Source organism: Peromyscus californicus, unplaced genomic scaffold (genome assembly GCF_007827085.1).
Source record: "Peromyscus californicus insignis strain IS unplaced genomic scaffold, ASM782708v3 Scaffold_7__1_contigs__length_154581171, whole genome shotgun sequence".
In the NCBI taxonomy this organism is placed as follows: Eukaryota; Metazoa; Chordata; class Mammalia; order Rodentia; family Cricetidae; genus Peromyscus; species Peromyscus californicus.
The window spans coordinates 126295025-126312508 of record NW_026294595.1 but is presented as its reverse complement, the minus strand read 5'-3'; the positions used below and the strand labels follow the sequence as shown (position 1 = coordinate 126312508).

Sequence of the window (17484 nt, the reverse complement as noted above, 5' to 3'; positions counted from 1 at the left end):
TTCGGTGATAGATGACTGGGTTAGCATGAGCTTGGTCCCCATCACCAAAAAAAAAAAAAAAAGCTGTGGTTATAGCTCAGAATAGCACACTTGTTTCATATGTGTGGCACCTGAGTCCCATCCCGAGCGCTAGGCAAAGCAAGGCAGTACAGCCCTGTCTGCCTAAGAGGCAGGGGAGTGTCTAGGAGCATCCGGCAGATGAGCCCCACTTGACAAGCCTGTCTCTACAGGCTTCATCTGGAACAAATTTCTATCTCTGCTGTGTGTGGTGGTGGTGCAGGGGATGCAGGGTTGTGGGGAGCTGTGGGCTGCTGCAGATCCAGAGAAGGAAAAAGAACAGCCCTTTGGAGTAGTTCCAAGTCGAGCCCAGAAGCCTGCAGCTTTGACATTTGTGTGGTTCACTTGGAGGCGGAGGAGGCTTCCTTGGAGGGATTGGTTATCAACAAACAAGGGCCTGTGGTGTACTGCTGTGAACAGCTCTGCACCAAGCCTGAGTTTGGGCTATATTCCGATGTATTTCAGGGAGGAGCAAGACTAGGCCAGAAGAGAGATGGCCATCAACACTGGGGACCCAGGAAGCTCCCAAGTGAAGGAATTTCAAGGAGTCTCTCTTCTGCCTTGGCACTGGCCTCAACTGCTCTGGGCCCCAACTGTAACTGGACCAGGAGGGAACCATGGAGACGAGAGGAGGCAGCACTCCAACACTCCTCCCAGATGCCAGCAGCACAGCAGCCTAACCCTGATCCCTAGGAGGGGCCCCATACAACAGCACCAAGCAAACACAAACTCAGCTTTATTGGCAGCAAAGACTGGGAATTCCTGCCTGGTCCGAGCAGCAAGGGAGCGGGGTGGAGGAGGGGCTGTGGGTCAGACTCATAATGGAGACAGCATCTTGCAAACCCCTGTGACAGAAGACAGCAGGGAGGAGAGGTGCCAGGCATGCCATCTAGAAGGGGAGTGGCTCCTGTACAGGAATGTTGAGCTCCACGGGCATGTCTGGGGTACACCTGGCAGGAAGCAGAAAAGGACTGTGAGAGGTCAACAGGGACACCAGGATTAGGGGCAGAGGGGACACACCTCCAGTTTCTTCATTATAACCCCAGTGGTTACTAGGGAGACATCATCCCAAAACTCAATCTGCAGCTACCTGCACACGCACCATGTGTCGGGAGAGGGAGAGGGTGCGTGCGCGTGCGCACACACACGCAGGTCAAAAGTGGGAAGAAAAGTTGTCAAGGACTAATGAACCCCTAAAAAGGACCAAGATCAGAAGGGAGCTGGAACCCACATCAATGTCACATCCTCACTGCCCTGGGACAAGTGCTCCCAGGCTCACGGAGCTCTCAGCAGCTCCATGCTCAGAGCTCAGTGTCTCCTAATGTCTTGGGCCCTTCTCGGCTCTGTGGTTCCTCAAGGGTCACTCTCATTCAAAGGCTCCCTGGCATTTCAGAAACAACAGAAACTCAAAAGAAAAAGAGAAGGGGAAGGAGGAGGGGAGATGGAAAGCGGGGGACAGGGAAAGTCAACCAGCAAGAACAGCGAGCCATGGTGTGGGACGGAGGACTGTCCTCTGAGCCAAGGCGCCACCATCTTCATACATTTGGCTGTGCCCGATTGCAAAAACATCATCCCAGCTCTATCTGTTGGCTGAGGGCATTCCCTCACAGAAGAAGGCACCCCAGAGGGTCGTGGAGTCCTCAGCTGAGCATTGAAACACTCCTCCCAACCAGACATGTGGCCTCAGGGTCTCAGGGAGAGGCTAGAGTTTATAGATCGAGAAAGAAAAGTCTAAGAGGACTCCACTCACACAGCCAGGGGGAGCCATCACCCATTGTGGCTCACACATACTCCGGTCGGTGACCCCGTGACCTAGGCTCTGGGAGTAAGCCAATAAACTCATTGGTTTCCCAGGAGGAACTCTGATAGAATCAAACTTTGGTTTGTTGTTGGAACCTTAGGGGGTAGATGTTGCTTAACACCCTCTCCCGGAAGAAAATTCTCTAAACGCGTGGTAACCCCAGCATTGGGAAGGCTTAAGCAGGAGAATCATATTTGCAGCCAGCCTAAGCTACAAAGCGAGACTCAGTCTCAAAACGGGACACGAGGAAAGGCCTGGGAGGAGACAGGGAGACAAAGGGGGAAATTATATAATTTGCAAAGGCTAGGCTCTGCCACCACACAAGGTCCTGTGGTGGCATCACGAAGAGGTCTGGCCTGTTCCACTCTACCATCTGGCCCTACAGTAGCGTCAAACCCTGGGGAAAGCAGGCCAAAGGTTAATTTTGGAAGGGAAGACATTCTCCTCTTGGGGCACAGAAGCCTGCCAAGCAGAAAAGATGTCCCTCCACCTTTGTCGTGGTGTCTTTCCTGGAACTAACCATTGGGCTCAGCTACACCAGAGACGGGCAGGGAAAGCTGTGTCTAGGCTAGTGGCAGAGCGGAGGTACACCCAGGCTCCTCCCTCCGTGCCTAGGCTCTTACCACCTACCCAGATTGCCTTCCCTAGGAACCGGCCTGCTCAGCCCAGCGTGGCAGCCGAGACTACATACTTAGGTCTCTGAAGCAGAACATCCTTAAAAACGACCTGTCGGGGGTCCCAGACTCCTGCATACATTTGCTCCACCTCCGAAATTAATACAGGTATTTCTTCCTTCAGCTGCTCGATGAGCTGAGGGGAGAGACGCGGGAAGGAAGTGTGAAGTCCAAGCCTGGGGACAAGGGACAATACCACGGAAGGAGGGCGTCTGGGGAGATGGTACGGATTGTCACTAAGATGTGCTGGATTCCAGAGAGGCAACCTCCCTGTTTAGGAACAGGCACGGGCCTTTCCAGTGAGGTGACAGGACAGTGAAGAATGGAGGCGGGGGACAGAGGGGTGGGATGCACAGTGTGAGAAAGAAGGGGCTGGTGGAGACAGGGACCTGGAGTTGAAAGTTGAGGATGGCGCCAAGATGCTGAAGACTCACTCCAGAGAGGGTGGGGTCTCGTTCCCCGACTCTGATCATGAGCCAAAGGGTGAAGGGAAATGGTTAGTGTAGAGTAGGTGACACGTGACGAGGCTGATGGGTCATGGCCTGCAGTGGTGGCCAGTGAGGCAAGGTCAAGGTCCGGGCAAGCATGAGTCCTCTTTGAGATAATGAGTCACAACGGTACAGTCAGGGAAGAAGGCCAGTACCAGAGCCGGGCCCCTACCGAGGACCAGGTCTGTGTAAGCCAAGGCCCATCTGCAGGTCCCTCACAGAGGCCATGGCCTTCCTGGTGCCCTCACCTGTCTGAACCAGATCGTACACCTCTGCAGGTGCTGGCTGTCCAGGGTCTTCAGCAGAAGTACCTCCTCATAGGGTTTCTGGGTTTTCTGTGGACAAGGGAGAAGCCTGTCTCTGGATTAGCCTAGGCAAGAGCACACAGGTGACTGACGGGGACACCAGAGGCAGAGGCACAGGGAAGCTAGGACCCATCACAGCACCTAGCTACTCACCACCATCAGAGACTTCAGGATTTTCTTCTTCTTCTTCTGAATCATGTCGGAAAAATACCCCAGGATCATTTCACGCATCTCTCTAAGGCTGTCCAGCTCATCCTGGGGGTTGGCAGGAAGGGCTTGGCCACCACTCCTACCTTCCATGTAGTCTAGGTATGGGGGCCAGGGGCTCCTTTACCTGCTGGCTGTCCTTTGCCTGCTGCACCTGGCGTATATAATTGGCGATCTGGACCGACCTGACAGGATACTCGTGATCCATGTAGGTGCTCAGAAAATTCACCTCCTCGTGGATCTTCACGATTTCAGCATTTAGCTGATCCACCTCCTGCTTCAAGCCTGGGGAGGGACAGCATGGGGAAGGGAGGGGCAGTTAAAGAAATGGGCAGATGTCTGGGTCTTCCCAGGAGATCCCCCGGGCTGTGATGTGCCCACACAAGGTAGGAGGTGGTGGAAGCTGCTAAGGTCTCAGGCCCCAGAAAAGAGAACTGAAAAGGTGAAAGATCCCTAGACCAGCCCAGCGCTGCTGACTGCTAAGTGGCCCTCCCCGAGGAGACTATCCCTAACTGGATCTCAGCATCCTCAGATACATGCCCCCACGGAAGCACGGCCAGAGAGACAGGGTGACATTGGTGCCTGAGACGTGATCCTTGGCGGGATGAAGACAAAGTCTAGCGGCCGTGATGGCTCACACCTGTAATCCCAGCACGGGAGGGGCTAAGGTGGGACTGCTGAGAATCCAAGGCCAGCCTGGGCTACAAAGCGAGTTCCAAGCCAGCCTGAGCTACAGAGTGAGACCCTGCCTCAAAAAAAAACGGAAATGAATAGAAGGTAACGTCTATCCTGCCTCCCTCCATGGAGGGGATCCCCAGTGTCTCTGCTTGACACACATCTCCTGGGCATCTAGCCTCTGAGGGGGCGGGGCGGTGGGCGGCGGGGGGGGGGGGGGGGGGGGGGAGGGGGGGACGGGACACGACACACATTCCGAGCAATGGAAGCCAGACCTGGGTCCCAGCCACTGCCTCCCAGAGGGACCTTGATAGGAAGCTTAGCCAGACTAAGCCTGGATCCCAACTCCTAGCCACATGGCCTGCAGCAGGTCCTTCCTCTCCCTCAGCTTCAGTCTCCTCCACGGTAGGTAAAGGATGAGAAAAGTCCCTGCATCCTAGGAGGTTACGGTGAGCGTGCAGCCACAGCCTGAGCGCTCTTCCTTCTTTGTAAGCTACTGGCTCTAGATCTCAGCAGTGTGCTCTCCCTAGAAGGCAGCAGGGTCTGGTAGAGTCAGAAAGGCAGCACACGGAGCGGGGAGGGGTGGGGTGGGGGGGGTGCACACACACCAGGAGCTCCCGGATGAGGGAGGGGTGGGGCACGCAGCGGGGGGGGGGGGGGCGCAGTGGGGGGGGCGCACGGCCAGGGTGGAGGTGGGGGTCGCCCCTTACTGTTTGTTTTGCTTTCTTCCTTTTCTTTCCACTCCTGGAGCTCAGACCTCAGCTGCTCCACGCGCTTCTTGTTTGAGTACTCCAAGATGTCGATGACATTCTGCACAAGGGGTCAGGCCAGCTGACTACGACAAGCCTCTGCTGGCTCTCCAGCTCACAGTGGGCCGCGGTCTCAGAGCGCTTCCACAACCCCACTCCCAGGCCCAGGTGACAGAGCTGTCACCTCCCACTCCACTTCTCAATGGACTCCTTGCCATGGCTGAAAAGACCCTCCATGATCCGGCCCCGGGCAAACTCGTCTTTCCCCGGATCCCTCACTCACACCCTGCTGTCCAGAGCGCCTGTAGCGCCTCATGGTCCCCTTTGTACCTCTCACCCCATGTCTGTGGGCATCTGTTTCCTCTGCGTGCAACACTCCTCCATCCAAGCTCTACCAGTTCACACCTCGGCAAAACTTCAGCTCAAGTATGGCTTTCCCCAGGAAGTCTTCCTGGTGCTCCAATGTCTGAGTCAGAGGTCCCCTTGGGGCTCCCCAAGTCTCCTCACCTCCAGGTCAGCACATACCCAATGCTAACTGCAACTGCCTGGTGACCCCAGTAGAGGGAAGGAAGGCTTCGTGTGGACAAGGTATCTCATGGTGGCTGTTCCCAAGGGCCCGAAGGTGGGGACCCAGGACGGTCCAAGGGGCTAGTGGGATGGCTCAGTTGGCCTCAGTCCCCAGTACCCACAGTGAAAAGCCAGGTGTGATGTTGTGGGTTTATAATCCCAGTACTGGGGGTGCAGAGACAGGCAGATGCCTGAGGTATGCTAGCCAGCCAGCCTAGCCTAATATGCAAGCCTCGGGTTCCAGCGACAGACCCTGTCTCAATAAAGAAGATGGACAGCTCCCGAGGAACACCACCGCCCAATGGTCTTCACGTGCAAGGGTGTTGGGGGTGGGGCGGTGCAAGACGTTTGCTCGGGCTGAAGAACTGTGTGGCTTTGGTCTCTGTTAAAATGGGACAGTGTCCACCCAAGCCTCTTAGGTGTAACTGCTTTTGGAGCTAGGACCCTTAGGGAAGTAAATGAGAGTGACTGAGGTCACAAGGACAGGCCCTCATCAGAGAGGACCGGTGTGTCCCCCACAAGACAACAGCACTCTCTCCACACAGAGAGAAAAGGCATATGAGGACATGGTAAGAAGATGGCCATCTGCAAAATAGGAAAAAGGCCACAACAGAAGCCAGCCCTGCTGCCCCTTGACCTTGACCTTGCAGTCTCCACTACTTTAGAAGCACCCCACCCCAGCACCTTCCTACAGCAGCCTACGGGACTAATTCACCCCCGAGTCTGAACCTTGTTCTGCATCTCACAGACTCCAGGTCAGCTCTGGGCCAACCGCAGTCATCGAGAAATCACTCATCCACCCTCTGACTCTTCTCGAGCCCAGACTCTGGGTCCCTGGGACCTTCCTGCCCTCTCACCCCAGCACCAGGAGAAGGCCTTTCCCGCTCCCCACAAGTTGTTCTTCACCCACAGACCCCACATGCCACCACTGAGTTTCATAACAGCAGGGTGGGCTCCAGACAGTACTGTAGTTACTTCCCCAGCACGGTCTCAGTGGACTCAATCCACTGGACTCCCTAAAAACAATGATAGCGGGGGCAAGGAAGGCCCAGATCCTGGGGTAAGACTGCCTGGGTTCAAATCCTGGCTCTGACTCTCGCTATCTGGATGACCTGGAGCAAGTCCAATCCCCTAGCCTTGTGCTTTCTGTTTCTTTATCTGTAAAATGAGGACAAGAATAACGCCCACCCTGTTGGGCTGTGGTGAGGTATGTATGAGTGTACAAAGAGCATTTTGTGTCTCACTGGGGACGCCCGGCCGGTAGTGGTGGTAGTGGCTGCACCACATACTTTCTACTGCACAAATGCCAGGTGTGACAGCCACCACCTCCCTTTTGAGGCGGGTGTTATTGTGATCTACTCCACCAAGCTGGTAAGTGGGGGTCGAAGGGAGGCACTGCATTTTCTCAGATGGGGGTCAGGAGTGACCAGCAGAGGGCGCGCCCGCAAGGGAAGGAAGCTAACAGCGTGGAGGAGGCGGCTCACCCCGAGAATGCCCTGCTGCTGCAGCATTGTGCGCACGTTCACGGCCATGTTCTCCTCCATGTCCTGGATGGCCTGGATCAGCTCCTGGTTGAGCTTGCTGAGGAAGCCCTCGTGGTTGTAGAGCTCCTGGAGTGAGGTCCGCTGGTTTCGAAGCATCGACTGTGGATGTAGGGCAAGGGCGGGGAGCGCTATACACATGGTCTAACTTGCACGGCGCGGGGCGGGGGTGCGCCGAGGACCCTCTCCCCCCAAGGCCTGCTGTAGTAAATGCTGCCAGGTGGTTCCCCATCCCCTGCATCTCCTGGAAACGGAGACACTGTTACCCTTTCACCCACTAAGCGGGACACACACACACACCATTGTCACATCTCTGAAATGAGAGTTCATCATGCAGTCGGTGCTCATCATCATCTAATTAACAAACATCTGTACGTAAGGCTGCACCCTATTATAAAGACCTCTTCGAATTATAAAAACTAGAAAGAATGGGCATGATGGTGGCCCAGTCAGGCAAGAAGGCAGCAGAGATGACAGGCTAGGTTTGGACAAAAGCAGGGCAGGGTGGAGGAGAGAACACCCACATTTTCTTGTCATACAATGCCCCTGTGGAAAGTGGGTGTGAAGGGGTAAGTGATTTGCCCAAGGTTACATCCAGTGGTACAGAAGATCAATAATGTTAGTAGTTAATAACAATATTAATAACAACAACTGGCCTGCTGGACATTGGGGCAGCCAAGTGCTGTGACTTGCTCTACAGATGACACATGAATGAGTTCATCCTCCAGCTCACAGGCGGAGGCTCGGACACTGTCACATGGCCCGGGACTGACAGTGCCGAGACTGGGAAGCCAGACTCCAGCGTCTCACAGTCTGTCTTCCCACCATCCTGCCTCAAGAACCCAGTGGGATCTGTGCTGCAAGGAGCCCAATGGATGTACGGTGGCACAGGCTGGTCACACCAGCACAGGCTGAACCAGGACAACTTCCTGCTTGCTAATCAGGCCAATGTGAGGAACGCAGAAACACCCAGTCTCAAAAAGAAAAGAAGGCCAGGTGGTGGTGGCACAAGCCTTTAATCCCAGCACTCAGGAGGCAGAAGCAGGTGGCTCTCCATGAGTTCGAGGCCAGCCTGGGCTACAGAGTGAGATCCAGGACAGCCAGGGCTACACAAAGAAACCCTATCTTGAAAAACCAAAATAAATTTTAAAGAAAGAAAAGAAGTAGCTAGGAGAGGCCGGCCCACAGTGTGCGCAGGACCAGGCTGTCCCAGATCTGCCACTTGCCATCTGGGGGAGCTCGGACAAGTTAATTAACCCCAAATAACTCATTGGTAGTCATTCTAAACAGCTAATAACTAATTGCCGCTTCAGAGAACTGCCATTTAGAAATGAGATACAAATCTCCAACACAGCCACTAGGCAATTCGGGCAAGCTCCGTGTGTGCAGAGCAGACAGCAGCGGAAACGGGTTTCTTTGGCTGGAGTGCCCCTCACTGCGTTTCCATCCCATCTGCGTACTCTCTTCTCTGTTCCTTACGTCACCCTCATTTCCCCATCTGCCCTGGCCCTCGGCTCCTGCATTCGGGACCAGAGAACAGCATCACTGCGAGTGCATTGTGGCCGCTGTGTGCTGGCGCTGTGTGCTGCACTTGCATTACCTCATAGCAAGCCTAGGAGACATGAACTAATACTAATTAGTCTCACTTTACGGAAGTCCAGATTCCATCATACCCAAAGTCACACACAACAGAGCTACTGTCAATGGCGGCTAGCCATTCCACTGTTTGCTCCCACATCCCCAGACCCCAAAAGTCAGAAATGCCTTGTCGTGTGTGTGTGTGTGTGTGTGTGTGTGTTTAAAAAAAGCCACTTTCAAGTCCCCAGAACAGAACTCAAATTGCTGGTGAAATGAAAAGCTGGGAACACACACTGATACACACACACACACACACACACACACACACACCGTGACTCTGAGAAATGGGGTTTTACGACCTCTGCTCTAGAAATGTATCTGTCTAACCACAGAGCTAATGTGGGATGGTGTTGTCTCCTGCATGACCTTGACCTCAACACGTAATCCTGCAATTCCAATGTGTGGCTGTGTCTCTATTCCCAGGCTTCTAGGACTCCCATCCATCCCACCCCAGGGCCTTCCTTATCGTCTTGCTGGGCTCCTTCCAGCAGCAGGTCACACAGGAGGGCAGGCTGTGTCTGTGTTCCCCCAGTGCTATCTCCAGTGTGAGGACAATGCCTGGAGCTCTGTGAGTAGATACTGGATCAATTACGAGGCGTCTCTGCTTTGGGGTGGGGGGTGGTTAACTCATTATTCTGTTTCTCAAGTGAAATTCAAGGCCTGCATTTGTACCCTGTACACAGCCGAATCTCCAATGCCTAAACAGTGCGCTTCGCCAGGCCCTCTCCAACAGGCTGTAAACATCCCTCCCCCAGATGGCTGCCACGGCTTCTTCACTCGCTGACCCACCTATCTAAGATGGCCTCTGACACACACTTTCTCCTGGGCCCTTCAGCTCCAACCTCAGTCTTGTTTTCCTCGTACTGTATTATCGCTGCACTGGTTACTGCCGGTTTTTTTGTCTTTGTTTTTTGAGACAGGTGCTCATTCTGTAGTCCAGGCAGGCCTTGAACTCACGATGCAGCCTGGGCAGTCCTTCTGCCTCAGCCTCCCAAGTGCTGGGATTACAGGCATGAGCTACCATGTCCTCTGGCTTATCACTTCACGTTTTGTATGTGTGTTTATAATCACTCCTGGCCCTGGTGAATCTCCAATAGTACACAGCAGGTGTTCGGTCAGGACCTGCTGACTGACTGAAGGAATAAACGCTTATAAAAGACAGCATGAAGAACCGCTGAGGGGCACAGTTTACTGCAACAGTGTCCGTGTCCACACTGTGTACCAAAGACACACAGACTCCCCCATAGTCCGGACAGAGAGAACATCAGAAACAGACCTTCCTACAAATGATCGACCCACTGAAACCATCTGTCCAAATGAGGGCTGAAGGGAAAAACACATCTTTATTTTTACTTTTATTTTTGAGACGGCTCTCACAGTTTAACCCTTACTGGCCTGGAACTCACTATGTTCGAGGTCACCCTCTACTACATGGGGAGTGAAGGCAAGCGAGCAAGCTAGGCTACATGAGACCAGTCTTTAAAAAAAAAAAAAAAAAAAAAAAAAAAAAAAAAGCTTTAAAAGGTCGTCCAAGTGATTACAGAAACCGTAAAACAATGTATAACAAGGGTGGACATGGTAGAGCACACCTGTATTCCAGCACTCTGGAGGCCGAGTGTGAGTTCAAGACCAGTCTGGGTTACCCAGTGAGACCTGGTCAGGGGTCCGGGAGCAGGGGTGAGTTAGCTACCGTGGTATGAGCTGATGTGAAGGCTTTAGAAGAAGCCTTCCAAGCACCACTCATAAATCGGCAGGGCTCCGTGTACTGCCAGCACTAAGACGGGCCACTGATTACATTTCTAATCAGAGAACTAGTCTAATGCCTTCTGTTTAAGCACAACAGCCCAATCTTAACTGGTTTTGGCCCCCATGACACTGTTTTCTGGCTGTGTGACCTGGTACAAGCCATTTCTTTCCCCATCTGCAAAGTAAGACTAGTTAAGTGTGCCCAAGGGCTTGCTGTGTGGAGGGAACTGGCCGGCGCTGCCTCGGTCTGTGGAGCCGCGCATTGTCGCCTGCTCCCGGCCTCTCTTACCCGCATCAGCCGGACCTTGGCCTGCATCTTCCCGTGGTGCGTTCCTTCCCTTCTTCGAGGTCCTCGTCCATTCTTTGTTAAGCTTGCCACATCTATAGAGGACTGGGACTCCACTGCTGAGGACAGAGGGGGAAGGGTAGAGAGAGGATGAGGGGGCACACAGGCCTGGGCCCAGGTCCCAGAGAGTGCCATCATCCGGGCCCCAGGCCCGCTGATTGACAGACTGAGCGTGTGACACAAACAAAGGGGGAAGCTCCTGGCCCTGCCCTGGGCCTTGTTACAGGGAGGGACAAGCCCAGGAGAATGCAGCGACATGGAGATGACCGAGGATGGCCAGGGCCGGGACCCCTCCCTGACGGGACCCCTCCCCAGAGGTTACAGGCTTCAGCCTCCCTTCAAGGTTCAACCTGTTCTCTGGAAGGTGAACTTAACGGAAACACTGAGGTAAACCAGGCCAACCCCACTGTCAACCAGAATGGAAAGTCAAGACCACCACCATCATCCCCACCACAGCCAGGCATGGTGGTGCATTCCTTTAACACTTGGGAGGCAAAGACAGGAGGAGGGTCTCTTGTGAGTTAGAGGCCAGCCGGGACTACAGAGAGAGACCCTGTCTCAAAAAAACGAATAAAATAAAATAAGAACCTGCCCCCTCTGTGTTCTTCCAGCCCGACCCAGAAAGGGGCAGCAAGTGGGGAACAGCATGTCCCACAAACCCAAATCCCGGCTCTCCCCACCTGGCTGGTAGAAAGGTCAGTTGAGGCTTTCTAGCAGCTCTGTCACCTGGAAGACCATGTGGTTTCCGGTCCCTCAGTCCTCCTATAAGATGGGAACAGCCATGCCTGCCTCGTAGGAGGGTCGTGAAGAGGTTGGATGAGAAGTGACTGTGCCCTAAGTCGTTTGAGACAGTACCTGCCACATCTACAGAGCTGGATTCTTGCTACTAGTTACTATTATGTCTAGCGACCACAGCAGCTATGCAGAACTCCAACCAGCCATCTCTGCAACACTGTGAGCAGCAGTCAGATGGAGTAAAGGTTCTTAGAGAGCAGATGCTTAGGATCCCTGCTGGGGATATAGCTCGGTTGGTGCAGTGCTGGCCCAGCGCACAAAGCCCTGAATTTAATCCTCTGTACTACATTAACTGGGCATGGCGGTTCCAGCCTCAGGAGGTGGAGGCAGGAGGATGACAGCCTGAGCTGCAGGGGGAAGGGAAGGAGGGAGGAGGCATGGGGTAGGGGAAGAAACCCTGCTTTCTATCAGACAATTCTGTACCAACATGGACCCACCACTCAGCTGCTTGTCTCCAGCCTCAGTCGCCACCGACATCCCTACTCCATGTGCAACTGGTCACTGGAGAACCATACTAAGTATTTACCAGATCAAGATCCTTAATTCTGGAAAATATTAATACTGAGTGCTAAGATGATAAGTTACTCTTATTACATATATGCTAACTACAGATTTTTTTTTTTTTAGATTTTTGAGATAGGGTCCCATGTAGCCCAGGCTGGTCCTGGACTAGATATATACCCATAGATAGCTTTCTCCTAATCCTCTTGCCTCTGCCTCTCAAGTGCTGGGATCACAGGCATGTGAGTAAAGTGTTTGCTGTGCAGTGTGAGGACCTGAGTTCAGATCACCAGCCCTCGTGGGAAGATGGGCATGGCCGCAGAGACCTAATACCACTGAGCTACACCCAAACCATCTCTTTGATTTTTTTCAAAAATTATTTTAAATTCTTTTTTAAAACATTTTATGTGCATTGGTGTTTTGCAAGTGATGTATAGAAATACATGCACGCAAAACACCAATACACATAAAATAAAAATAATTTCTAAGGGGGATGGAGAGATGGCTCATCAGTCAAGAGCACTGGCTATTCTTCCAGAGGACCTGGGTTCAATTCCCCGCACCCACATGGCAGCTCACAACTATCTGTAGCTCCAGTTCCAGGGTATCCAACGCCCTCATACAGATATACATAGCCCTACTGAAGCCAATGTTTCCTGGGGTTACTTGAAGGAGTGTGAGTTAAGGATGGCTTCCCAGAGCACGGATGGCAAAAAATGGCTCACAGGCAGCTGCAGCCCCCAAAGTCCACCCAAGCATGGGTGAAAATTCATGAAAACTGCGTTCCTGGAGCTCCCTGCATGCAAGCAGCTCTGTCATAGCTCTCTCTGGGCAGCTGTGACTATTCACAAATCCTAGTGGAGGGCCTTGCAACTCTTGTTTAAGGAAGTTCCTGAGTCCTGTAACTTTACTTCTCCCTCCACGGGGTGGGGGTGTTTCTATTAGGAGGTAACAGCTACACAACACAAGGGCTGCTCTTTTTTAGCTCTGGCACCTGTCCTGGAATTCTCTCTGTAGCCCAGACTGGCCTCAAACTCACAGAGATCCACCTGGCTCTGCCTCCCAAGTACTGGGATTAAAGGTGTGTGCTACCACCACCCTGCAAGGGCTGCTCTTGATAGTTCAGGCTACCCTTGAACTCATAATCTACTGCCTCAGCCTCCTGGGTGCTGGAGGGATTATCTGTGTGCACCACCATGCCTAGCCCACACAATCCTTTTTCGCGGTTGAAATGACTAAGGCTCAGAAAGATGAGAGACTCTTCCAAGTGAGTAAATAGTATTGCCAAAATGCAAACCCACATTTTCCTGCACCAAGATCTCAGAATTTCCCTGGGAAGGTTAACAGTGATGTGATGGAGTCTATTAATTTCCCAAACTGTTTGTTCCCCTCCTGAACATACAACCAGATATTTCCCAGCTTCCCAAACAGCCAGACATGGTCATGTGATGAGAAGCTGCAGCCCATGGAAGGAGTACAAATGGTATGTGTCACTTCAGGTCTGGGTCCCCTTGTTCTTGCTCTCTCTTGCCTCTCTGCCAGCAGAGGTCCTCGAGGGCATGCCAAACATTAGATCTATGAGACTATAGGAGGCTAGATTCCTGAATCACTGTATGGAACAGACCAGCTCCTCCCCATACATCTGCAAATACATTCCTAAGAAATGAACTTCCATATCAATACCTGAAGGCTATTTGTCACATTAGCCTATGTAATATGAACAGTGTCAAGGGCCAATAGCAGCCACTCTAGCTTGTCCCCAACACCCACACTAGCTCCCAAACATCCCTGCCCACCTAGCTGAGTCTTCATCTTGCTTTTGCTGTGGCCTTTGGCTTGTTGGAGGGGAGGCAGAGTATTCGACTTCAGGTTCTTCTCTGACCACTGTTAGGGAACATAATGCACCACACATAACACAGTCAGTTCCAGGGTCGGGGAGTTCAACTCCAGTTTGCCCTTTTCAGGTTACCTAAATCCTAGAGCAAGTGACCTGAGCGCTAAGCCTCGATTTTCCCATCTGTAAAGTGAACCTACTAACACAGCCTAAGTCCTTGAGTTGTGAGTTGTGAGAAGTGTTCGCAAGGCCTGCAGTGTTTCTGTGAGTATTAACCATTGCTTTTGTTGTAGCAGGTAGTCAGAACTCAACAAAGACATGTAGACCACGAGGTGCTAAGAACCTGAGGAAACAGAAATCATGGAAAACACCCAAAGACCCACCCTCTGGCAACTGGAGCAGCCGGTGAGATCAGTGAGTGAGCAGCTTGATTCACCCCTACGTTCTGATCAGGTGATGAGTGGCATTAAGTGAGGTCCAGAGGCTGCTGGGCTTGACATTCAGGCCCAGAGTCTATCATGCTCAGTTATCAGGACCATGAGAGTTGAGGTCAGGTGGAACACAGGGTCAGAGACCTCCACCCACACCTTCCGCCCTACCTTCCCGGACTCACCAGTACTTGCAACCTGTGCCCTGGGAAGTGAGTCCTAGAGTGGGTGCGTCTGGAAAGAGTCGGGGGTGGGTAGGAAAACTTCCATCATCCCCAGCCCAAGGAGGGATCCTGCAGCCCTGCTTTACCAAGCACACCAACGAGTGCGAGCCTGGGAGGCAAGGGCTGTGGGATGAAACCCACACATGGGTCCTCGGCCACCCCGCCATGCTCTCTGCTCACTTTAGTGCCATTGGGGAAAAGAGAAGAATCCTGATCCTCCAGGCACAGACTGTCTCCAGAAGCCCGTGAAGCTTGCCACCTCTTGTTAGCGCTTTCGCTAACGCCTGGTCTCCAAGGAAACGCAACTATGGAGAGCGGAGGGAGACTAACTTCGCCAGGCAAAACTGCCCCAGCCGGCCGCGCTTTCCAACCTGGTTTCAAACGTCTTTCCCTTTACCTCCACCATCATCAAACTTTCATGTTTCCTCGTCCTCATCCCTGACTTTGCTTTCCTAGTTCATCAAGAATAGCGTGGAGACTAGGAAATATGACGTGTTCGTGTCACTGACACCCCTCCTCCGGACACGGACACACACACACACACACACACACACTTGTCTTCTGCTCCATGGATTAATCGCCACCCGGGACCAGTTCCTACACTTCCGCTCCAAATCCCGTATGCTCCCATTTTCTCAGAGATATTGGACCAGCACGAAATCAAGCCCGTCCACTTTCCAGCGTGGATGGGGAGGAGCTCATGATCCCCAGCCCCTAGCAGAGGAGTTATTGACAGTTAATGGTTGCTAGGGGAGTGAGAGTCAGTTTTCTTTAGGGGTATGGTCCCTGGTAGGCCACCCATGCTCCAGAAGATGGCCCCAACCCATGCGTGTGCAGACAGCACGCACTGAACAGTGGGTGGTAAAGGAAGAAAGAGGAGGAGGGGGACATGAAGTTGGGAGGGGGGTGGGAGGGTGGACGAGAAGGAGTTGGAGGGGAGGCTGTTTTTGGAGGGGGAAGGGTTTTCGTTTTTTCAAGACAGGGTTTTTCTGTGTAGCTTTGGCTGGTCTGGAACTAACAGAGATCCTCCTGCCTCTGCCTCCCAAGTATTGGATTAAAGGCAAGTGCCACAGTGCCCAGCTGACTAGGCTCTCTCTGTACGCCTCAGTGCCCTCCTGGTTTTCGTCCATATTTCTTCGCTCTCCTTTGAAGTATTCTCACTGGCACAGCCAACAGATCTTCATTTCTTCTGTGCAAAGTGACCGCTTCCCCGCTGTCCACGCCCCCAGTTTGGTATCACTTCCAAGAGCTCTGCCTGCAGATTTCCCCTTCTTGCCCCCACTTCAGGAAGGCTTTCACCCTACCTCACCCCTAAGACTGCCCTTATCAACCTCACCCCCGACCTCCCCTTTACTAAATCCCTCAGTCACTTCTCAGCCATCACCTTATTGGGCCGAAGTTTTTCCAGCACTGGACCCAGCAAATCATCTCCTGCCTTGAAGCATTTACGTAAGTCAGTGTCCAGGGCACTACCCTTTGGAACAGATGCCTGCTTCCTTTTCAGTCTTCGTTGTTGGCTCTTCCTCTTCGGTCTTCCATTATTAGTGCGTCCCAAGGTTCTGGTCAGGCCCTCACCTTCTCTCTGTCCACTGTCACCCCATTAGCTCGCTCTCTAACTTGTCCTTCTGCTGCAGGGAGGTCACGGCGGCATTGTGGGGCAGCAGGTCCTACAGCAGGACCTGAAGAGATGATGCCAATTCCTCCGCTGGCTTTTTCCTTTTTGTTCAGTCCTGGACCCCCCAGCCCATGGAATGGTGTCACCTACAGTTAGGATTGTCTTCCCATTTCAATTAATCTAATGTAGAAAATCCCTCACAGAAGTCTGTTTCCATGGTAATTCTAAATCCCATCAAGCTAACAATCAAGGTCAACCTTCAGTCTCATGGCTTTCTCTCCAGCCCAGCCCTCCCCACTGAATTCCAGCTGCATGCATCCAACTGCCCAGTTAATGTCGCAGCTTGGGTGTCTAAAGGCCATTCATAGCCTGTGCTCTCCACAGAAACATTTTCCCTGAACTCTGCATCTTCTCTCTTGAAGGCATCCTTGACTTCGCTCTTATCTGTTGTGGGATATTTTGATGGCACTCTGACACTCCAAGACTGCCAATAAAGTTGACCTTGAACCAGGGGGTGGAGTTAGGGATTAGTTGATTGGAATCAATCAGTTTTTGGTGGACCCCGATTAGGATAAGGAGACACAGGAAGGAATAGGGAGGGGCTTAGAAAGACTCAAGGACCTTTTTGATCTGGGAAGCGTGGAGAGGCAGGGTCAGCTGATCATTTCTCCATCACTCTGTGGATCTATCAGATTTTTACCCCAAAATCTGACTCCCAAGTTTTATTTAATAATAGAACAATAAAAGTAATCACTTCACTTATCCCACAGCAAACCCACCAGCAAACCCCAGAATGGTGGCTCACATCTGTAATCTCAACACACAGGATGAAAAGGCAGGAGAATTCATAGTTCAAGGACATCTTTGGCTACATAGAATTTGAAACCAGCCTGAACTACATGACACCCTGTCTCAAAGACCAGAAACAAAAAATCAAGAAATTCTGTCTTTGGTACCTTCAAAAGACATCTAAAACTGGATCATTGTAACACTCAAAACATACACATACATCCATGCGCACTCACGACCCTAAACTACAGTACCAACTTCCTCCTTTGTCCTACTTCAGTTCTCTCTACACATACTTAAGAGAACTGTATTCGGGGTCTCTAGAGCAGCAGAACTTATAGAATATATAATATGGGAACTTATTAGAATGATTGACAGGCTATGGTCCAACTAATCCAACAATGCAATAATGGCTGGCTATGGACGGAAAGTCCAAGAACCCGGAAGCTGCTGAGTCCATGAGGCTGGATGTCTCAGCTGGTCTTCAGTAGACACTGGAATCCC

At 52.3% G+C, this 17484-nt stretch overlaps 1 protein-coding gene across 3 annotated transcripts; it reads right to left on the bottom strand.

Annotated features, from left to right (window-relative positions):
- Positions 1–777: 777 nt before the first annotated feature.
- On the bottom strand, positions 778–14880 carry CUNH20orf96 (chromosome unknown C20orf96 homolog). Of its 3 annotated transcripts, XM_052725238.1 has the most exons (11): positions 14757–14880; positions 14538–14586; positions 13887–13974; positions 10738–10853; positions 7008–7166; positions 4918–5017; positions 3660–3817; positions 3479–3580; positions 3269–3355; positions 2550–2668; positions 778–1007 (listed from the first exon to the last, which is right to left on the bottom strand). In XM_052725238.1, the coding sequence occupies exons 1-11, from the start codon at positions 14765–14767 to the stop codon at positions 947–949; spliced, it is 1050 nt and encodes a 349-aa protein (XP_052581198.1). In that variant the 5' UTR covers positions 14768–14880; the 3' UTR covers positions 778–946. The 3 variants fall into 3 exon arrangements, 1 of the variants encoding a protein (XP_052581198.1); XR_008215210.1 differs by lacking the exon at positions 2550–2668 and having other exon boundaries at positions 896–1007; positions 3269–3390; XR_008215209.1 differs by lacking the exon at positions 778–1007 and having other exon boundaries at positions 2557–2668; positions 3269–3390.
- Between the last annotated feature and the right edge of the window lie 2604 nt (positions 14881–17484).

What these genes read in the sequence shown, in the direction of transcription:
- CUNH20orf96 (XM_052725238.1), bottom strand. An exon ending in AGGCAAAGGACAGCCAGCAG is followed by an intron (nt 3,581 to 3,659) that starts GTAAAGGAGCCC and finishes GCCAACCCCCAG; the next exon opens with GATGAGCTGGACAGCCTTAG. An exon ending in GTACGATCTGGTTCAGACAG is followed by an intron (nt 2,669 to 3,268) that starts GTGAGGGCACCA and finishes CTCTCCCCTCAG; the next exon opens with CTCATCGAGCAGCTGAAGGA.